Source organism: Lipophrys pholis (assembly GCF_963383615.2).
Source record: "Lipophrys pholis genome assembly, chromosome: 5".
In the NCBI taxonomy this organism is placed as follows: domain Eukaryota; kingdom Metazoa; phylum Chordata; class Actinopteri; order Blenniiformes; family Blenniidae; genus Lipophrys; species Lipophrys pholis.
Genome location: NC_137628.1, coordinates 15,891,678 through 15,911,156, shown reverse-complemented (window position 1 = coordinate 15,911,156; position 19,479 = coordinate 15,891,678). Strand labels below are relative to the sequence as shown.

Genomic DNA, 19,479 nt, shown 5'->3' with positions numbered 1-19,479 from the left:
AAAAGCAGAATTTACCAAGTCCACTTTCCCCATTAAATTTACAGTTTCTAATTAGCATTCTATCCTGAGATGACGCAGTGGTGCAGTGGGGAGCACCGTCAGCTCGCAGCAGGAACCTGGATTCCAACCTGCTTGTCCATGAGGTTTTTCTCTGTAGCGTTTCCACGTTATTCCTGAGCCTGAAGGCTTTTCTTCAGCTTTCGTCCCACATAAATGTGGCATTATTATTATTATGATTAGCACTGTGGAAGAGGATGATATTCAGACTTGGATCTCATACCTTCCAGGGAAACGCAGCGCCTGCCTTACCTCATGCTCCACACCCACATCAGACGTCACGCTGCACTTGTAAACCGTGTGACCGCTCCAACAATCCCAGAATGCTTTACTGCTGAGTCTCTCGTCACGCACAAACCCACGGTGCCAAACAGCCAACGCGGGTCAGAGTCGAGCGGTCGTGCGACTCGGATGAACCCGTTGGACTGAAGCCATTCCTGTTTGTTTCTACACAGTTCCACATCATCGCTCAAAGGCTGAACACAGAGAAAGAAAGAGAGGATTGCATTTAAATCCTGCAAGTATTGTAGTTTTTCATCAGGAAATTTGGTGAATTTTGAGGCCTAGGAATTTTTTTTTCTTTTTTTTTTAAACCCACCTCGTCATTTCCGTGCAAACTGAAGAAACAAATGGAGCCGATCTCAGTCTGCTGTGTGGATCTCAACCAAAGTTCACCGTCACCACTTACTGTATTTCCCTTTCTAACACTGGATTTAGGCACTGATGGGAAGACAACTGGTCGGTATTTCAATTAAATACTGCTGAGGGGTATCGTTTGTTTCGTTTAAATTTGTTCTCACAGCCTCTGATCTGTAGCCCAACATTTACGTTTCAGTAGATGTCCTCTCCGATTAGACGAGTTTCCTCACTGTATTTCCACGGGGCGCTCTCGAGGACGACCACGAACTGCTGTGAAGGTCGGGGGGGGGGGGGGGGGGGGGGTCACTTTACTGTGTCACAAGGGGTTTTGTTCTACTAAAGCGGGGCCAATGCTGGCTTGATTTGATGTCAGGATATCAGAGGGATTAATGGCGTAATTGTCGATACCGAGAGTCTGAAGCGTGTTTGTTGCTGGTGGTAAATGTTCATAGCTGTGCTGTGTGTCCATCCGGATGTGCATCCTGTGTGTGTGTTTGACAACGCTGTGGAGTCCGAATGAACCGCCGGTTCAACCCGGAGGAGAAATGTTGGGTTTTTCCATGAGGCCAGCGACTGTTATTTAGCCTTTAAATCCGTTCCTGAAGTCTTTAATCTCAAGAAATTTGGCATCTGGTGAAACCGTCAAAAGATGGAAACGAAAAGAAATTTGCACAATTGCTCAGTTTACAATGTTTCTTTTTTTTTTTTTAATGAAGTCAGTGTGTTGAGAATTTAAAAAAAAAAAAAAAAAAAGGTGGCAAATAAATTACAATTTTTAGAGGGAAAAGAATTTCAAAAAGTTGGAACAAGTTCAAATATAACTTACAAATAAAGTGAAAATGGTGAATATACAATGCAAAACAGAACTATTTCCTCCATGTAGTGAAGTAAGCTGGAACTTTCAAAACCCACATTTTCAAATACAAGTGAAAAAAATTAAATAAGAAAAGTGAGGTGTTATTTAACCAACTCCTTTAAATTTCAACGTTAAAGTGAAACATTAAGTGTTTTATCATTCGGATTTTCTAAAAGCTGACTCTCTTCAATCGAAATACAAAAATCACATAACGTTTTTTTCCCCCCACAATAACCAACGTTCATTTCTTCCTCGCACTGCATCAACAACTTTTTTTTGTTTTGTTTGGTTGGTCTGGGACTAAACCAGCCGTGTGCGGTTGTGAAACGCGTCACTCGCAGCACAGTTCTAACCGAGTTCTGTTTTAAAGACTGATCACTGTAATGAAAGGAAACTTTACTTTTGTACTGCAGAGTTTTAGGAGTATTGTAGCCCATTTAAGGGTTTTTATCCATCTAGATTTTTATTGAGTAGAGCCTGAAGGACGTGGGGTGTAAATGGTTCGTTTCTATTGAACTGCCCTTCTTTATGTCCAGTCAGCAGAATCGATGAGTTGAACGGTTACAAGTTGATGTTTTCTGGTAGTTGTTGCTTCCCTCGTGTGGATGTTAATTTATTTGAAGTGAAGCCTCTGTGTGTGATCCTTTCTTTTTCTTGTCTCTATGAAATGAAGTCAAAACTTGCTCTCGGGGCCCGAATCATGGCAGCTTATTCATGAACGTGGTTAGATTTTTTTTTTTACTCTCGTTGATAAATCTGTGATTGTCTGTCATTTCTTCTATGTAAATAAAATAATTTTTTTTTTTTTTTAACACGTCTGAACTTCTTTACACAACAAGCAAACGGCTCCAACAAATCTGTTAAGTGCAATTAAACTTTTTCTTATAAAATCTTAAAATGTAAAAAAGCGAACCAACACTTGAAATAAAACTTTGAGCAAAACACGGCCCTCTTCTAGTAAAACCTCTGGTGACGGGTCACGTGCAAAACGCGACAAACCTGAGAAGCTCACACCAGCGGAATACGTGTGCAAAAAGGTTGAGCTTCATAAAGTCCGAGGGACACCCGGTGTCCGTCTTCCTCCTGCTCAACATTACTTCCTGGCCAGCTGCGACAGCAGCAGCTGGTGCATGTGGTCTGTGGCGACGGAGCTGGACGGCTCCTCTCCGCCCAGATCCAGCAGCTTGTGATATTTCCCCTGGGGGACTTCGCAAAGGATCCTGAACACGTCGGACATAAAAGAGGAGAAGGTGAAGAGCGCTGGAGTTTCACGCAGGCCAGCGAGACCTTTTCATATGAACAGCCTACCAGTCGAGGAGGCTGTCTGTGTCGGGGTCAGGGGACAACTGCACCCACCGGCCGATGGACCACAGTCCTGCCGTCTGCCCCTGAGAGGCTTCTTTCCTTTTCTCTTCATCCGGAATCTCATAACACAGGAAGTAGCTTAGAGAGACACAGAGGCAGCAGTGAGACGGAGGACAGCGTTTTACCTGAAACATCGAGACTTCTTAACCCACTAGTCGGTCTCTTCCACTGTGTCCTTGGGCTGCTGCCTGTCACTGTCCAAAGGGGGCGGCTGCTGCTGCTGCTGCTGCTGCTGCTGCTGTGGTTCACCGTCCTGCTGCTGCTGTGGGTCGCCGTCCTGCTGCTCTTGCTGCTGCTGTGGGTCGCCGTCCTGCTGCTGCTGCTGCGGGTCGCCGTCCTGCTGCTGCTGCTGCGGGTCGCCGTCCTGCTGATGCAGCTGTGGGTCGCCGTCCTTTTGCTGCTGCTGCTGCTGCGGGTCGCCGTCCTTTTGCTGCTGCTGCTGCTGTGGGTCGCCGTCCTTTTGCTGCTGCTGCTGCTGTGGGTCGCCGTCCTTTTGCTGCTGCTGCTGCGGGTCGCCGTCCTGCTGCTGCAGCTGCTGCTGTGGGTCGCCGTCCTTTTGCTGCTGCTGCTGCTGCGGGTCGCCGTCCTTTTGCTGCTGCTGCTGCTGCAGGTCCACGTCCTGCTGCTGCAGGTCGCCATCCTGCTGCCGCTGCTGCTGGGCGATGTCCCCATCCTGCTGTTGCTGCTGGATGATATCCGTGTCCTGCTGCTGCTGGTCAATGTCCCCTTCCTGCTGCGGGTCCCCGTCCTTCTGCTGCTGTTGGTCACCATCCTGCTGTTGCTGCTGGTTGAGGTCCCCGTCCTTCTGCTGCCAGTCAATGTCCCCGTCTTTCTCCTGCTGCTGGTGGTCACCGTCCTTCTTCTCCTGGTCGATGTCCCTGTCCTGCTGCTGCTGGTCGATGTCCCTGTCCTGCTGCTGCTGGTCGATGTCCTGCTGCTGCTGCTGCTGGTCGCCGTCTTTCTGCTGCTGCTGCTCTTTACTCTCCCCGTCCTTCTGCTGCTGCTGGTCTTTACTCTCCCCGTCCTTCTGCTGCTGCCGCTCTTTACTCTCCCCGTCCTTCTGCTGCTGGGGATGGCCTGGAAGCCTGTCTACGTTCCAGCGCATGCGTTTGAACAGCCCAATGTTGAACTGGACCAAGTATGGAGACAGCTTGCAGTAGCGGAAGGCGGTGACCCTCAGCTGGCCCAGTTGACTGCTGCCGATGCAGAAGTGAGACACGCTGGTATATTTAAGAGAAAAAAACAAAACAGACCAATTAATGTCAATTACTTCATGTGTTTGTAAGAAAAACAGTACAAGCGCTTCCATCATGTGTTGATCAATACATTGTGTGTGCCTGCTGCTCACTGCTGACTAGTATCACCTCCTTTTTCACCAAAATCACATCTGCTTTGACTGGAACATTTTTTCAGTTTCTTGCCATTTTTACAAAAACGATTTGGAGAATTTTGTTCAGGACCTGTTGAATTTTAACTTAAAAAAAAAAAAAAGGACCTTCCGATGGATAAGGACTAAAAAATCTTTTTGGTTCACCTTGTTTCTGCTCTACTCTAAAATTTTGCTTTTTATTGTACTTAAAATTGACAGTAGTGTCCAGAATGGATGGGTGAATGAGGGATTAAATGCATTTAGTAGCGTTTACCCCAGCGGGTCGCTCTCGTCCACACTGATGAGGTTTTTGTTAGCGCAGGCCAGCAGCAGTTGCTCCATGCTTTCACACAGCTGCTGAGAGAACTGCAGAAGCTGCACACAAAGACACAAACACAATCCAGTTTCCATCCAGTGGACAAAGAAAAAAAAACAAAAACTTGCATTCAGCAACACATGCAGGAAGTTTAAGCACCTCAGATTCTCTTATAGACACTTGAATTTGTGCACACGTGGATGTATTATTAAGAAAACTACAAACAAAAGGTTGAAAGTGATCACATATATCAGGTTTTGTGAAAACATTAGTATAAATGTTGAATTTTCAAGAATGTACTTCTTACTACCCATCCTTTTACCTGTGCAGGCCATTAAAAAACAACAAACAAAGATATATGGCCTCTGAAGTAAAATGTGTTTGAAAGCCCAGCTTTAATCCTTTAGTGCTGAGATAAATAAATAGGTACACGTATGAATTATATTCCACTTAAAACCTGCTAAATGGACGATTTCCTCATTGGCAAAACATTCCATTAGTCTTTATTATGTTGTATACACAACATGCTTAATATGACTTATCAGGAATAAGTGATCAGGAGAGCATGTACCTTGTTGCAGACCTCCAAGGGCATATGTTGGGACGTGCTGCTCCTGGCTGAGGACTCCAGGTTGTCGAAGAAGGGCTGAGTGTTGCTGAGCAGCTTCCTGGTGGCCATGGCCAGAAGATCTCTGCTTATCCTTGAATCCCTGCAAGAACGCAACAATATAGTCATAATCATAATCAGAATAAAATCCCCCCCCTTCGCCGCCGCCCGACAAAACAGGGGCATTCATGACTGATCCGTGTGGATTACCCCCTGATGGCGGTGTATAAGGAATTGGATTGACGGAGGAACGTGGTGAGCCCCACGCTGATGGACTGAACTTTCCTCACCAGGTCGTCCTCGTACGCCCAGCTGCAGTACGCCCTCGGAACGGGAGAGGGCGACCTACTCCCGAGAGACGGCACCGGGGACGGCGCCATCGCTGAGACCCCCCCAAAAAAAATCACAGATTACAGATTATAATCACGTTATATCGGGCAGATTTGTGGGGAGTTTGGGAGAAGTGGGTCACAGCAAGTCAAAGCAAACACCGTGATAATTGTTAGGCCCTTCTTTTCTGACCTGTCACAGCAGAGAGCATCAGGGTGGCGCTGCTACTGGAGGCCTCCTGCTGCTCGTTTCCCGGTGGTGAGGAGGTTTCCACGTTCACCTCGTTTCCCGGTGAGGAGGTTTCCATATCTACCTCGTTTCCCGGTGAGGCGCTTTCTTTGTTCACCACCGTAGAAGCCATGCAGTTTGCAGTAGGTGACCGATATTAGCTAAAAACTAAAAAAAAAAAAAAAAAGTCTCACACGTGATTGTGCCCGAAAGTTTACCCACTAGCGGCCTCAATTAACTGAAGATAAAACGAACTAGTGTGCCAATAAATATATGTATCTATATAAACCACCCCCCCTCTTAATCAAAACGAGAATAAACATTAAAAAAAACAAAAACCCAGTGCAGAAAGAGGCCAGCGAGCGGTGACTGTGTTCGGGCTCAGCTCATGGTCACTGAACGTGCGGTCGGTTAGCAGTTAGCATTAGCCACCTGGTCGTTCTTGCCCCGATAAAGTGCGCTTTAAAAAAAAAACTGTCGTTTTTTTTACATACATGTTTTTTTTTTTTATTATTAACATACGTCATTCTACGATAAATAGTACAATAAGAAGTTTTGGAAACTTTACTCAAAAAAAATTATTAAAAAAAGAAAACCCTCCAGGGGCGTATCCGGAGAGTTTTCAGTTGAGGGGCACTGGGGGGGGGGGGGGGGGGGTAAGGACACACGAGGGAGCGTTATGGGGGCACACAAACTGGTAAACATCTCTGAATGATATTTAGACTACTAGGAGGATTTTTTTTCAAATTATCATTCAGTTAGTATATTTCTTTCTTTCTTTTGCTTGTGTTGGATAAATGTGTTCTTTCTTTTCCGAGATTTCCAAGACTCCAACAAACTTGTTCATGCAATTATTGTCAGCAGACTGGAGTATTGTAGGGCCTGCAAGGTGGCGCAGTGATTAATGCTCTCACCTCACAGCAAGAGGGTCTGGTTTCAATTACTTGGCGGAGCCTTTCTGTGTAGAGTTTGCATGTTATAAGTATGCATCAGTTTCCTCCCACAGTCCAAAAATATGCATGTGAAGTTAATTGGTGACAGACTACAGGAGAGAGATAGAATATTAGTGACATGTAATGGTGAAACAAGGTGAGTGAGAAACGAAAGAAGCTCAGTTTAGGTGCCCCAGTAGTGTAAACCTATAGCAACTTCACTAGAAAATGGTCCAATTGTGAATTTGAGTGCGTTTGATTCCCTCTGTGTTTCTTCCCTGTGATGGACTAGTGATTTTCCCAGGGTGTATCCTTCCTTGGCACATAATCAGCTGTGAACAACTCCTGCCCTTGTCATCTTCAGATGGATGGACGAATGTCCCCTTGGATCCATTGTTCTCTTCTCCATCTGCTGCTTCATTGCAATTAATAAGGTGTTCAGCCGAAAGCCAGACAGCTTAAGAGGTGCAGAATAACAACACTGTTTTACCTTTGTCTATCATCATACAGTTTAGGATTCATTTCAGTTTTTCACAATTAATAAAAATTTTGTTTTTCTCAAAGTAAATGGACATAAGTTTTGTTCTACTCTTTCTATTTGAATTAATTTAAGTTGTATTCCTTTTTATAATATTGTGACCTCAGCAGTGGGAGCTGGTAAGCTCTTATTCTTTCACACGCACAAAAAGGAAAACCTGGCCATGCACACACACACAAACACACACACACACACACACACACACACACACACACACTTGCTGTCTGTGTCCCCCTTTTCCATTTTTCTTCATTTAGTTATGTCCTATGTATCTCCTGTTTTCTTGTTTGTCTCACCTGCTTCAGGATAAATTTATGGAATATATGCTTAAATAGTTTTGTGTATTAGGTATCAATCATGCACCTCACACTGTTAAGTCTTGGGTGACTGTTAATTACTTAGTTGTGTGTGTGTGTGTGTGTGTGTGTCTGTTTTGGGGATATAGGATTGATAAATGGATGGAAGGGGGCACATTTACACAACGGGTGACATCACTGGATGTCGGATTGGGTTTAAGGGAGACAAGTGACAATTTTTTCAATATACATGCATCATCATCTAAATTCTGTTGTATTTTTGCTATTTGTTTTCATTCTCCATCCATTCATCTCTCTTCTTATTTGCTTTATTCAACCCAGTTTCGCCATGTGTTGTTGGAGCTAATCCCAGCTGACGGTGGGCGGAGAATTATATCCTGGACAGTCCATCACAGGTCAAACGCAGAATGACACACACTTCTATTCACTTCCATGGTATGGTGAATGTCATGGCTGTGAATGGTTTGATGTATGCAAAGATATTCAAAATGGAAAAACTGGCTTACTCTTTCAAGATTCAGAGAGATCAATTCTGGCAGGTTTGAGGAAATTGATCATTTCTGTAACCTTAAATGACTCCAAAGTCTCAAAGCTCTGTCTCTGGATATCGTGGAAATTATTTTGAAGTACGGAAAGGCGTGACCCTCCCTACTTTGCATTTGTTTTCTTTGTGAAAAAAATAAAAAGCGCTCAGGATTGATGTTTGTGAATGCAATTGTTATCCTCTAACCTGAAAAATAAACACCTACACGAGGAGAAAGTAATTCAGAGGAGTTAGACTGGAGACCAATTGTGAACATCTTTCATTAAACTTTTCATATTGCACCAGGAAGTTAATATTTTTGGTATCCAACACTTCCTGAGAGGTATTTGAAGAGTTATTCCATGTTTATTATGGTTGGCTGATTCAAATATTTCATTACTTTGAAGAAGTCAAAATAGTTTCTTTACCTTACGGAAAACTTTATCTTTAACTAACGCCTGACCTTCCATTTGCTCTTTTTGAGTTATTGCCATAATGATTCATTTACTTTTTCCTTGCGGCACTCTGAATGTTTACTGGATTTGTCCAATAGAGAAATACTTCAATACATTCACTTACTGATAATACATATGTTCTTTGTGATGCATTAGTGTGCTGTACTCTGGTCGGTTTTGCTGAAAAGTGAAATTATGTCATAAATAAGCTGAGCATTGAATATCAATACATATTTTAAAAACGAAATCAAACCAAACAGTGCCAATGTCATAGTACAGCTCAGAGTTGTGATAGGAATAGAAAGAATACTCGAAATCTAAATGCTGAAACTGAACAAGTGGGATGTGATTGTGTCATCAGCAGTCATAATGATGGATGTATGTGTGTGGTGTGTGTCATGTGGATATCCAGTTTAAAGAAATGGGTGTAAATTACTAAAAATGTACAGGGCTGGGGAGAGACTTTGCCGCCATGTCAAGCTCATAGGAAGTTTGGCTTTTTATTTTCATACTGAAACATCGGACTAAGGCGCTCCTGATGACGTTCACCGAACGTAAAAGACTCAGCCGCCTTCATGTTATTGTCAGCTCAGGCTGCACAGCTTTCCATATCATGCACGTACAGGATGTATGGTGCCTCTCCTGGAGCGTCGGATCAGTCTGTTCCTGCTTCTGTCTTTTCTATTCCACTGGAATATTGTAATTTTGCAAATCACTGATGCAAATGTGCTGCAGTTCATCTGTCAAATCTGCTGAAGGCTCCCACGCTCACCACTGTGACATCAGCTACAACTGTGCTGACTTTTCCCCTCTTTCTCCCACACAGACGCACACCAACTTTGAAATGATCCATTGTTGACTGTCCAGTTGAATGAGATGAAAGTAACTTGGTTATGCAGTTTTTGCATAGGCTGTCAACAAATGAATGAAAGTCAACACAAGGCCCTGACATAGAGAATAAGCATAGGTGAAAGAGGAGCAGGATACTGACCGCAATTAAAGTCCTGGTGGAATCTGTTGCATATACTCATGGACAGATGACCTGGAGAACAAAAGTGTGCAAAAGGACCCTCAAAGGGTTTGAGAGGTGTCTGTGAACCAAAACATTAGGATGAGAGCAGTGTTTGGTGGTTCCAAACCTCAGACGTGTGTCTTCTTTGGGCAGTTGTTAGAATCAGATTTATTTTTGTCAAAGAGAACATAGTAGGAGACTCTCCACAATCTGGAGCAAAAATGTTTCACTGTTTTTATTTTGAATATTCTTGTCTCAGTATGTCATTAAGGGTTCGTGTGTCGGCAGCTATGAGGCTTTGCTGTAACGTTTTTGGCAAATCGGAGACCAGAGATGGGTTCTGCAGCCTTTCCTGGACGTAAACTGAAACTGGAGCTGCTCCAAAGAAAACATGTTGGAAATTTGTGTTTTAGAGGAACAAGTTTGTTTTTTTGTTTTTTGACCCTCTTTCCTGCTAATGTGACAGTCTTTTGTCATTTTACAGTTTTCACACCAGACCACGGCGCATTGCGTCACCATGCTTTTGATAGGTCCTTTTAGCATTTAGCAGAATATTATCATGATGGATGCCTGTGGAGCTTCTTTACTTTTGTCAGCTTTCTTGGGACGTCAGCATATCAGGAGCTTTCTCGGTAGATGCTGCATTGTTGATTGGACTGGTTCAAATTCTCCACAATGTGGTCCAGAAGGAACTGGGTTTTCTACCACTCACTTTGTGGCAGTGGCATGTGATCATTGGTGAATGGATGCTGCAACATTTTGGTTAACAACCATTTCCTTAGTTTTCATCAAGGCTGGGAAGTGGGTACGAAAATTTCCGCTCCTGCTGGTGGACAAGGCACAGACACTTTTGGCTGTTTTCAGTGGATGTATGGTAAAGCCTTCTGTGCACAACCAGACCACTTGGATTTGTGCTTGATGGGCAGTCTGATTCTTGTGTTGAGTGATCAGAACCTTCCCGCTCTCCTAATAGCAAGTTCCAAGTATGACAGGACTCAGGGGGATTTTCTGCGCTCAAAAGCTGGAACTTCCCCAATCAGTAAAGAATGCACCATCAATCTCAACATACCTGCCAACCCACTAATCTTGCCTCAGAGTACAAACCTGTACCGTGTTATTAGCTGTCACTTTAAAAGGTGATGCAGTTTGCACCCATGCACAGGCTCCACCGGCAGATAAGAAATGGCAGACTTGGTATTCAAGGATATTTACTTATAATTAAGTAGGGAAGTAGGGAAAGGTCATTGAACAAGATCAATAAATCAAACTTTATGTATGTAGAACTTTCCATACCAGAAAAAAAATGTACATACATAATATTTAAATTAAACCATCCCTCAATTTGTGAATTGTATGTGAGAATGTGTGTATGACAATTTAGAGCAAAGGAAATCTATCTATCTATCTATCTATCTATCTATCTATCTATCTATCTATCTATCTATCTATCTATCTATCTATCTATCTATCTATCTATCTATCTATCTATCTATCTATCTATCTATCTATCTATCTATCTATCTATCTATCTATCTTTACACTTTGCTTCAACAGTTGGCTAATTAGAAGTTACTCTTGGCAACCATCGTGGGTCACGTGACAGTTCCTGGCGCGCCCCCGACGCTCCGCTCTGGACCAATGAGCGGCCGGGCGGCTCGTTCCGTTGTCGGGGGCGCGCGACAGGCTCTCAGTACTACTGTGGTGTGGTCCGCCGCTCCGCCGTCAGTTAGCCGCTGTCTCGATGTGTCCGCGTGTCTTTGATTCTGCGGAGCAAAATACAAAAGAAAGACGTCTTTTTTGTCTGCGCGAGGAGCTCGTGGCGCTCCAACAGAGAGGCGAGCCGTCCTTTGTCCCTTGGTTGAGACTGTGAGCGGCTTTTGGACGGGCTGACTGACAGGCGGCTGTGTGTGTGTGTGTGTGTTTTTTTTTTTTTTTTTGGTGGGGCATGTGATACGGACGAGAGGCTGAGGCGTGTTCGGGTCTCACGGATGTTACCGGGGGAAGCGGAGAGGGACGGAGGAAGGGGCTTTCTTTGGTTCTCTGGATGTGAGCAGCGTCAGACTGGCTTCTTCTTCCAGCGGGACATGACGGAGGAGCGAAGCCGCCGGTGCGTTGTTTCTCGGGGCTTTCTTTCTGGCGAGCTGTTGAATGGCACCCCCGGGGAAGAAGAGGATGAACAATGACTCCGGAGCGCACTAGTTTAATTTGATCGCTTTGTTCCAACAAGTTGCGTGCTTTCTTCTTTGTCTAGAAATCCTGATCGGATCTTGTATTTTTATTTTATTTTATTTTTTTGCTTCAGACACCGACACACACACACACACATAGGGAGGATCGTCGGTTCAGGCGCGGCCAACAATGCGGATTACCTCTTTGACTGTTTGCCTTTGTGTCAGTTGACCGTTTGCATAAAGTTGAGACAAAATCCGGTGGACTTACAAAAAGAAATCATCGTTTTTAATTACCTCGTGCCATTAATAAAAAGGCATCTCTTTGACCGGACGGACAAACCCCGCATGTGCACCGCACGGTGTGTGTGATCATCACGCACTGAAACGGCGGCAGGGACCATCATGGCCAACGACTCTGTTCAAGTAAGTTCATACAGAGTTGGTGACCTGTAACCTGCATGCACGCTGTAATCTAATCCATTGTTTAATGACTGTAATCCCGTGCAACCTATTGTTTCTGAGTCCTTAAAGTTGAGTTATGTCATAAGTAATTTGCATATTTCCATCCCAGTGGTCCACATTTCATATACCCAAAGACGTTTATTTTAGGTCACCCACCATAAGTATTTTTCTTTTCGCTCCCAGTTGTCTCGTGACCCCTGATCCCCCTAATCCTAATTATAGGGACCAAAAATGTAGACCACAGTTCAATAGAGTTGACATTTTGTCCATTTAAGAATTGGTTCACCCACTTGCATTTCGTTAATCCATACGTCAACTGAATAGCTCCGATTTCCTGCATAATTTGCCTCTAATCTGATGTTTAATGTTGTTTTGGTCACAAAACTATTGATTCTTAACTTTCTCTTGATTATTCAACTCAAAGTTTAACCTTGTGTTTAAAAGGTTGAGAACCCCCTGAATGCTGGTGAGTGAAATATTATGAGAGTTTTGGTAGATCCCTGCTGACTTTGCCAACTACCACTCAGTTGGATTGGAAATGGATAGTTGGGCTTAAGTTAATAATGTATGAGTGTCCAGGCTGAGGCTTTGCACAGAGCTCCAGCAGCTCTTGTCACCTCTGTTGTTCAGTGTTGTGACGGCGCCGCTGTGATGTGGGTCTCAGGCTACTTGCTGCCTAATGCTTGTGTGTACAGAGTAAAGGCAGGCGCACACTGGCATAATACAGGTGTTTGGTGTAAAACAACCAGAAGTGGCAGAAGTGTAAGAATGTTGAAAATAAACATACCCATTAATTGTGTTAAGTGAAGAAGATGACATGATCTGACATACTTGGAGTGTAAAGGTACAAAATAGTATTAAGGATAATATTGCAAGCCCTTTCTGTTTCAGAGGATAATTGAAATATTCAAATATCTCCAAGAATGGGAGGTGTGTTAATGGTCTCACTCTCCATCATTATTGTGTTGCTCATTTTCAGCTATTCCACTTTCCTACCTCATTTCCTCCCATGCCACATTCAACCGAGGCCTGTGTTCCCATTCTCACTCTATTATCTAATCTAGTTAGGTATTTCTCATTATTTTAATCCTTCCCCGTATTTGCCATGCATGGCCTGCAACAATGGACACCCAAAAGGATTATCTTTTGTTTATAATTCCATTCAATTAGGATGAAATCAGTGTTGTACACAACAAAGCCAGAAAAATCTTCTCAAATGCAAATTAAAATGAAAGTGAATGTAGTGGCCTGCTTTGAATTATGTTGAAGTGCAGATCTTTGTGTTAAAAGCTATCTAGTAAAGGTAAATGGACATCACGATTATGATAGTAATGTGGAGTAAATGAAAATCCTGATGACAGATTTTACACTGTAGATGTTTGGATGTTGACCAACTGTGGGGGGGGGGGATCCACATCGTGACGGCCTCAAAGCATTAGCATGGAGGAAGAGTGCTTATTTAGCATTTTCTCCCACTGTAAAACATTATTTCCTGATGTTGGATTGGTGCAGTAGTTAAGATAATAGGCTTACCTTGCTGCTTTGCCCTTTAGGGCCATCTCACACTGAATACAATTTTCAAGGAGACTATTATTTAGCTCTTTTTAAGTAGAAGAGGGAAAAAAAATTAGGCGGCAGACACGCTTAGTGAAATTTACACCACAGGACTTACTAGGCCATTGTTCTGAGGCCGACACACACTGACATTTAAGTCTGAGCTGGTATTGTGTATCAGCTGACATGCAAGTGTAGAGCGGCGCACAGTTCATAAACACTGTGTGCAGGTGATGCAGTTTATTGGGTTCTCTAACTTATCATCCCTATTGGTGCTTTCTGAATTTTTGTATGCAAGTGAAATGATAACTAAAGGTTCACAGGATAGTGTCCCTTGTGAGAAGTAGTCGATTAACAGCCACAAACGTTTGGTAACTTGGGTTAGCTTCCTGACCCGGTGTCTTTAAAAGGGCTGGCTAGAATATTGATTGATTTGACTAAACACAACAGTTGTCATTTCGCTCTTTCAGGCAACCCCCCCCTTACTTGATCCTGTCCTTCATTAGATGATTATTGCACATGCAAGTTCATGCTTTCTCATGGATTTCATTCATGTGTCACGTGTCCATTACATCCATTTTCCTATCTGTCTACTGGACGCTTACAAACACTGGCCAAACATTGCAGTAGCCACGAGAAGTTGTGGCGGCAGTGTTGAAATTAAAAGTGAATCACAAATAGTGAAATCTTTCAAAGAGCAAAATGGAAACTACCCTTGAGGTGCTTCAAGGTGTTGAACAGCCTCACAGACCAGCACTGCCCTCAATGCTCCCTCAGATTGTCTTTCTCAATGCCAACGCTTAAGCTCCCTCCTTAACGTTGGTTACCATTAACTTTGTCTTCAGTGAAGAACTCCACTCTTCTTCTTGGCCAATTATGTTCATTTGTAGTGGCGGTCTGGTGAATTGAGTGCCAAAGGCTCATTCCATTGACTCATAAAAGTATAAAGGGGGTGATATTTACACTTAAAAGGGCAAGTTTCTGTTTTTATAACGTTAGTACAGCTTGAAGGAGCCATTACCTGGTGACACAGCTTGCCGTTTCCCCGTATCTTCATGTTTTGTAGATTGCAGCTTGGTGTGACTCTGAGTCAGAGCTGAAAAATATTTTTGCAGCTGTGGTTGTTGATTGGACAAAAGTTGACAGTGATGGAAAATGGCTTTAAACCGTGACACTCGATCAAGAGAATAATCTGCAGACTGTCAGCTGCCTCCCATCATTGACTGCTCCTTTTAATTTCTGTGAGGAAGTCATGAACTCCAGCATGTGTTGGTAGTAAATTGAGCCACAGTCTGAATTTAATTACTCTGCTTAAACGGCAGCGTGTAGTCTGACTGCTATTTTAGAAGCATGTGCTTGTTATGTTTACCACTTCAACCAAGTTTAATTCTAGCTTTAGCGCCTTGATGTTGAAGAGTTGTGAGGCTTAGTCGGAGCCAGAATTCATCGTATTATGAGAAACAAAACGGTGTAGTAAAAAAGGTTTCTGACAAAAGAAATGCAGCTAAGTTTGGTTCCCATGCTTCTTGGACCAAGCTGGGAAATGTACCATTGACTGAAAGTCTGAGACGGCTCACACTGCGAATGAGAAGGATTTTTCAGCCTAGTAAATATGTGCTGTTCTGGAGTGTGACATACTCGCTTGGCTCGTGTTAAATGGCGTCCTTTTATAGGTTCTAAGAAATCTGTTTGTTTTAAAGAAGACTTATTAAGAATCTCTGTGCATTCATCTGACATATAACATCAACATTGGATGTTTTACATAAGCTAATGTCAGCCCGTCGGCATGTTCAAGGAACAACTGCATCTGGTGGAAGCACGAGGCGGGTGTCAAATTACAAGTGGTGCTTCTGATGGATGTGCAAAATAAGATATCACTTGATCTCAGTAATTAAAAAAAAAAGCAGCCAAACTACGGAAAGTCTTGCAAACTGAGTCATCGCTATGGTTGATTGGCGTTGTGGTCTCTAAGCAGATTTTAAGATTAGAATACAGAGTTGGTGGAAGTTAGCTTTGTTTTAACTCAACCGATACTGACTGACGAAACTTCACTTCATCAGGACTCCCACGCCTTTTTCCAGCACCAAAAGCCTATGGAGGCACTCCGATGTGTAAAATTGGTAAACTTCCCCTTTTAGGATTTCATTATTGTAGATATGAGGCAGGCAGTGAGGCTCTACTCTTTCCATGGAGTGCCATTAGTTTGCCCCCACAGGAAGATGATATTAAACAAACAACCCCAATAGGAGCTTGAACCCTGCTGCGTCACACTTCCTCCTGAAGGTTAGAGACAAGAATGGATTGGGGGGGGGGGGGGTTCTGTACAGTATGTGGAGGGATTTGTGATGTTTCGTGCTTTTTTTGGACACATTTAAAACTTGTTCAGACAAAGAAGCCAAAACCGAGACAGACACCATTTGTCATGTATAATGTACATAAACAGACATTCATGTTCACAATCACATAGATATAACAAGTGACACACACATACAGAGTTGAACACTCCAGGGAATGCAGGGGAGTACTTCCCATAAGCCCTGCCATGACGTAAGGAGATAGTTATGCACACAAAGTGGGCTTTTCTCAGCGCTGCCCCGTGGCCATGTCAGCAGACAGAATCTACAATAAGGCATCAAGGAGCCGCTGAACAGCCAGACATTCGCCAAAGCTGATATCCTCATTCACTCAGTCAACCCTCTGGTTTTTTTTTTTTTTTTTTAAACAATGCGGTCCAACAGGACAGTGTCCTCCACATCATGTGATGCTGTGTCAAGCACAGATATTTCTAAATGTTGGTTTGTAACGTGATTATATCCTTTTGATTGACTGTCGACTATCATTTACACATTTCGGTATGTTGAGTAGAGTTCATCAAAGAATGGTAATGCTAAAAATACAGTGTCATAAGGAAAAGGAAAATTGCTTTGGTTAGAAACACATTCTTTGCAGGAAACTGGTACGATGTCATGATTAGGATGAGACAACCTGTCAAAGCCAAAGACATCTGGTGAGAGTTTGATCATATTTAGAGATTATTTTGACTTGAATATGTGAAATGTCATTTTAGTCCATTTTACACTTGGACACATTTTTATTACATAGGAATATTTGTGTGCATTTTATTTTAAGATTAACTTTAAAAAGTCACAAATTAAAAAAAAAAAAAGCCTAGAACTTCTCCATTTACACATATTTCAATGAGTGCTATATATATAAATGTGTGTGTGTCTTAAAAAAGAGGCTTTTAATAAAGGCAACATGCGGAAGTCTGAGAAAGAAAAAGAACCATTGTTACTGTAGTTTTATGTGTTTATCAGTTGTGGAGATTTGCTTTTTGAATTGTTAAAATTGTATTAATCCCAAACAAGATCAGATGAATCAATGAGAAAACACGAAATTCCCCCCAAAAATATAACTTCACTCTGAGGCTGAAACTTGACCAAACTGTCTTTAAATAGGCCGTCTTCACTTTTTCTATCACCGGGACTAAATAATACCATCAAACCTTGGTTAAGCTTTAATGCAAATCAAAGCTGATTTGTTGCCCTCTCTATAAAGTGGGGTCAAAAAAGTACATTTGGTCGTCGGCTGGTAAACTAATATCACAGCAAACCTGAACAGATCTGTCGTGTTTGTTCACTTTGCTTTCTGGAATTAATGTAGTTCATGTGTCTGAGCTAAAGCTGCAACAAGTTGTTGGACGACGGAGTGAGCGGGCCGCCGTTTTGAACAATCACTGGATTGTTTGGAACTGAAAAGTCATTTGACTGCTCCGTCCCCTCAAAAAGAGGAAGTTGTCAGCTTTGCCGTCTCATGCAAGACGTTACTACTTAGAATAAAGGTCATCTTTCACTGCTTTCTGGTGTTCCGTTTCAAAATATTTCAATTTCCTGAAAGTGACACAGTCGATGCACACATGAGCACCATCACCAAAACGGTTCAAGATAGATATGAAGGCATTGTGCGATTAAAATAAATAAAAACAAAAGTTTACTTTTGAAGGCCATCTGGTGCAAAAACTAGCCAAGTCTGTGGTGCAGGTTGCAATGACTTGTTGTGGCGATCCCTGTGAGAAGCCAGCAGCTGAACAGATTACTGTACCTCGTAGATTTCAGAATCTACTTTTTATACTTTCATTGAGTTGAGGCTGCACTCTTGAATCTTTTTTTTTTTTTTTATCAATACTTCTGTTTATGACTGTCAGTACTTTTGCCACTTATGGAGACGCTCATTAGCTGCAGCTCAAGTTTGAAGTTTGTTTTAATATTCTCAATTTTGCATCAACACACCAATTCAAGTGAGCCAAATCTAAATCTGGAATTCGAGCAATTACATTATTCCTACATTTTGATAATGTCTTAAGTGCCCCCCTGAAGAAGAGCTGCTGAGGTCTGATCAGTGCTGTTCCTGCTAGGAAGAGCTTCACATTTGGAGGAAGGCTCTGCTTGGGCATTAATGGGGGGGGGGGGGGCTGAATGTCTGAAGGGCGTTATGCTGATGATGAGGCTCTGCGGCCACGGCAGCACAATAGGGCGTATTGTCTGACACCAGCAGTCCGGATCGCATTCAGTTCACTCCGAGTTCATTTTCCTCATCCTGACTGTAACACGTCAGTGACCACACCTTCACCAACCGTCCCATCCACCCACAATGCTGCCCGCCCTCCGCTAACAGTGTCAGAGACGTCTTTTTTTATCAACGTTGTGTTGACTCCCTCCGCATGTTTGAACGGTTTGGGCTTTTCTGGTTGGTTTGAGCCTCGCCGGCTGTCGTGCTCGTCTCCCTGCATCTTTATCTCCCTTTCACATCTCGCCTTCCCTCTGTGCAAACTTTCCATAATTCACATGACCTCATAGCCATGTACCCCTGCATTCCAGCTTCGGATTGGACTCCTCCTTCTCCCTAGACACACACACACGGGCCAACAATGCTGAGCTCACACACAGTCATGACACCACCAATCACCCCTGGTCATTAAAAGCCAGTTTTATGTTTGTGCGAGCACATGGAGGGTTGGAAAAAGCAACAGTGACGTGACGGGTGGACAGAAGCAAGTAGGTCAGGTCAGAGAGTGAGTAACACCTTCTACTGCTGATGTCTGTTTTTCATTCTATAATACCATATTAAATGACAAAGGCTGAAGTTATGTCTTCATGTCGACACCAATACACTGGTGTTACAATCGGTTCTCTACTCTACTAGCAGTCATTTCCCACCGATTGCTCTCGGGCCATTGGCGTGACATGTCAACACCAACAACCTTACACTCTGACATGCCTTGACCTTTGACCCGTCTCTTGTGGCACTGTGCGTGCCCCCGAGCCACATGCATTGAGCTCAGCTTCATCATTCTGCACGGATGTGCAGTTTCAACAGCCACTCTCTTAGGTTCTCTGTCTCTGTTTAACTGTCTGAGAGGACCGACGGACAAAACAAATGCATGTTAGAAAAATGTATGCATCCTCACTCCTTTCACATGCTCTCCATTTCCAAAGAATAATTTATGCTCTAAACTGTTTAGATCAATTCTGGGCGGTAAATGAACCCATGACATGGACCAGCAAATAAACCATACTGCTGAACTTGATTCAAAATGTGAAACCCAACACTGAGTTCATGTCAGAAGTTTAGAGACAGTTTTTTAGAGGAAATAAATCCACAAAGTATTATGTTTTAATCCATGGATGGAGGTTTTCATTTTCAGGAAATGCACTCTTCCCCTTAATAGGACAAGAAATATCAGGATGT

The 19,479-nt window shown here is 43.1% G+C and overlaps 1 protein-coding gene across 1 annotated transcript in view; it reads left to right on the top strand.

Annotated features, from left to right (window-relative positions):
• The first annotated feature begins 11,233 nt into the window (after window positions 1-11,233).
• pkn1a (protein kinase N1a) overlaps window positions 11,234-19,479 on the top strand; it is a 49,830-nt gene continuing 41,584 nt past the window's right edge. The window contains exon 1 of the mRNA XM_080463890.1: window positions 11,234-12,138. Within this exon, the coding sequence (XP_080320016.1) occupies window positions 12,118-12,138 (21 nt within the window). The 5' untranslated portion in view covers window positions 11,234-12,117. The remainder of the gene's footprint in view (window positions 12,139-19,479) is intronic.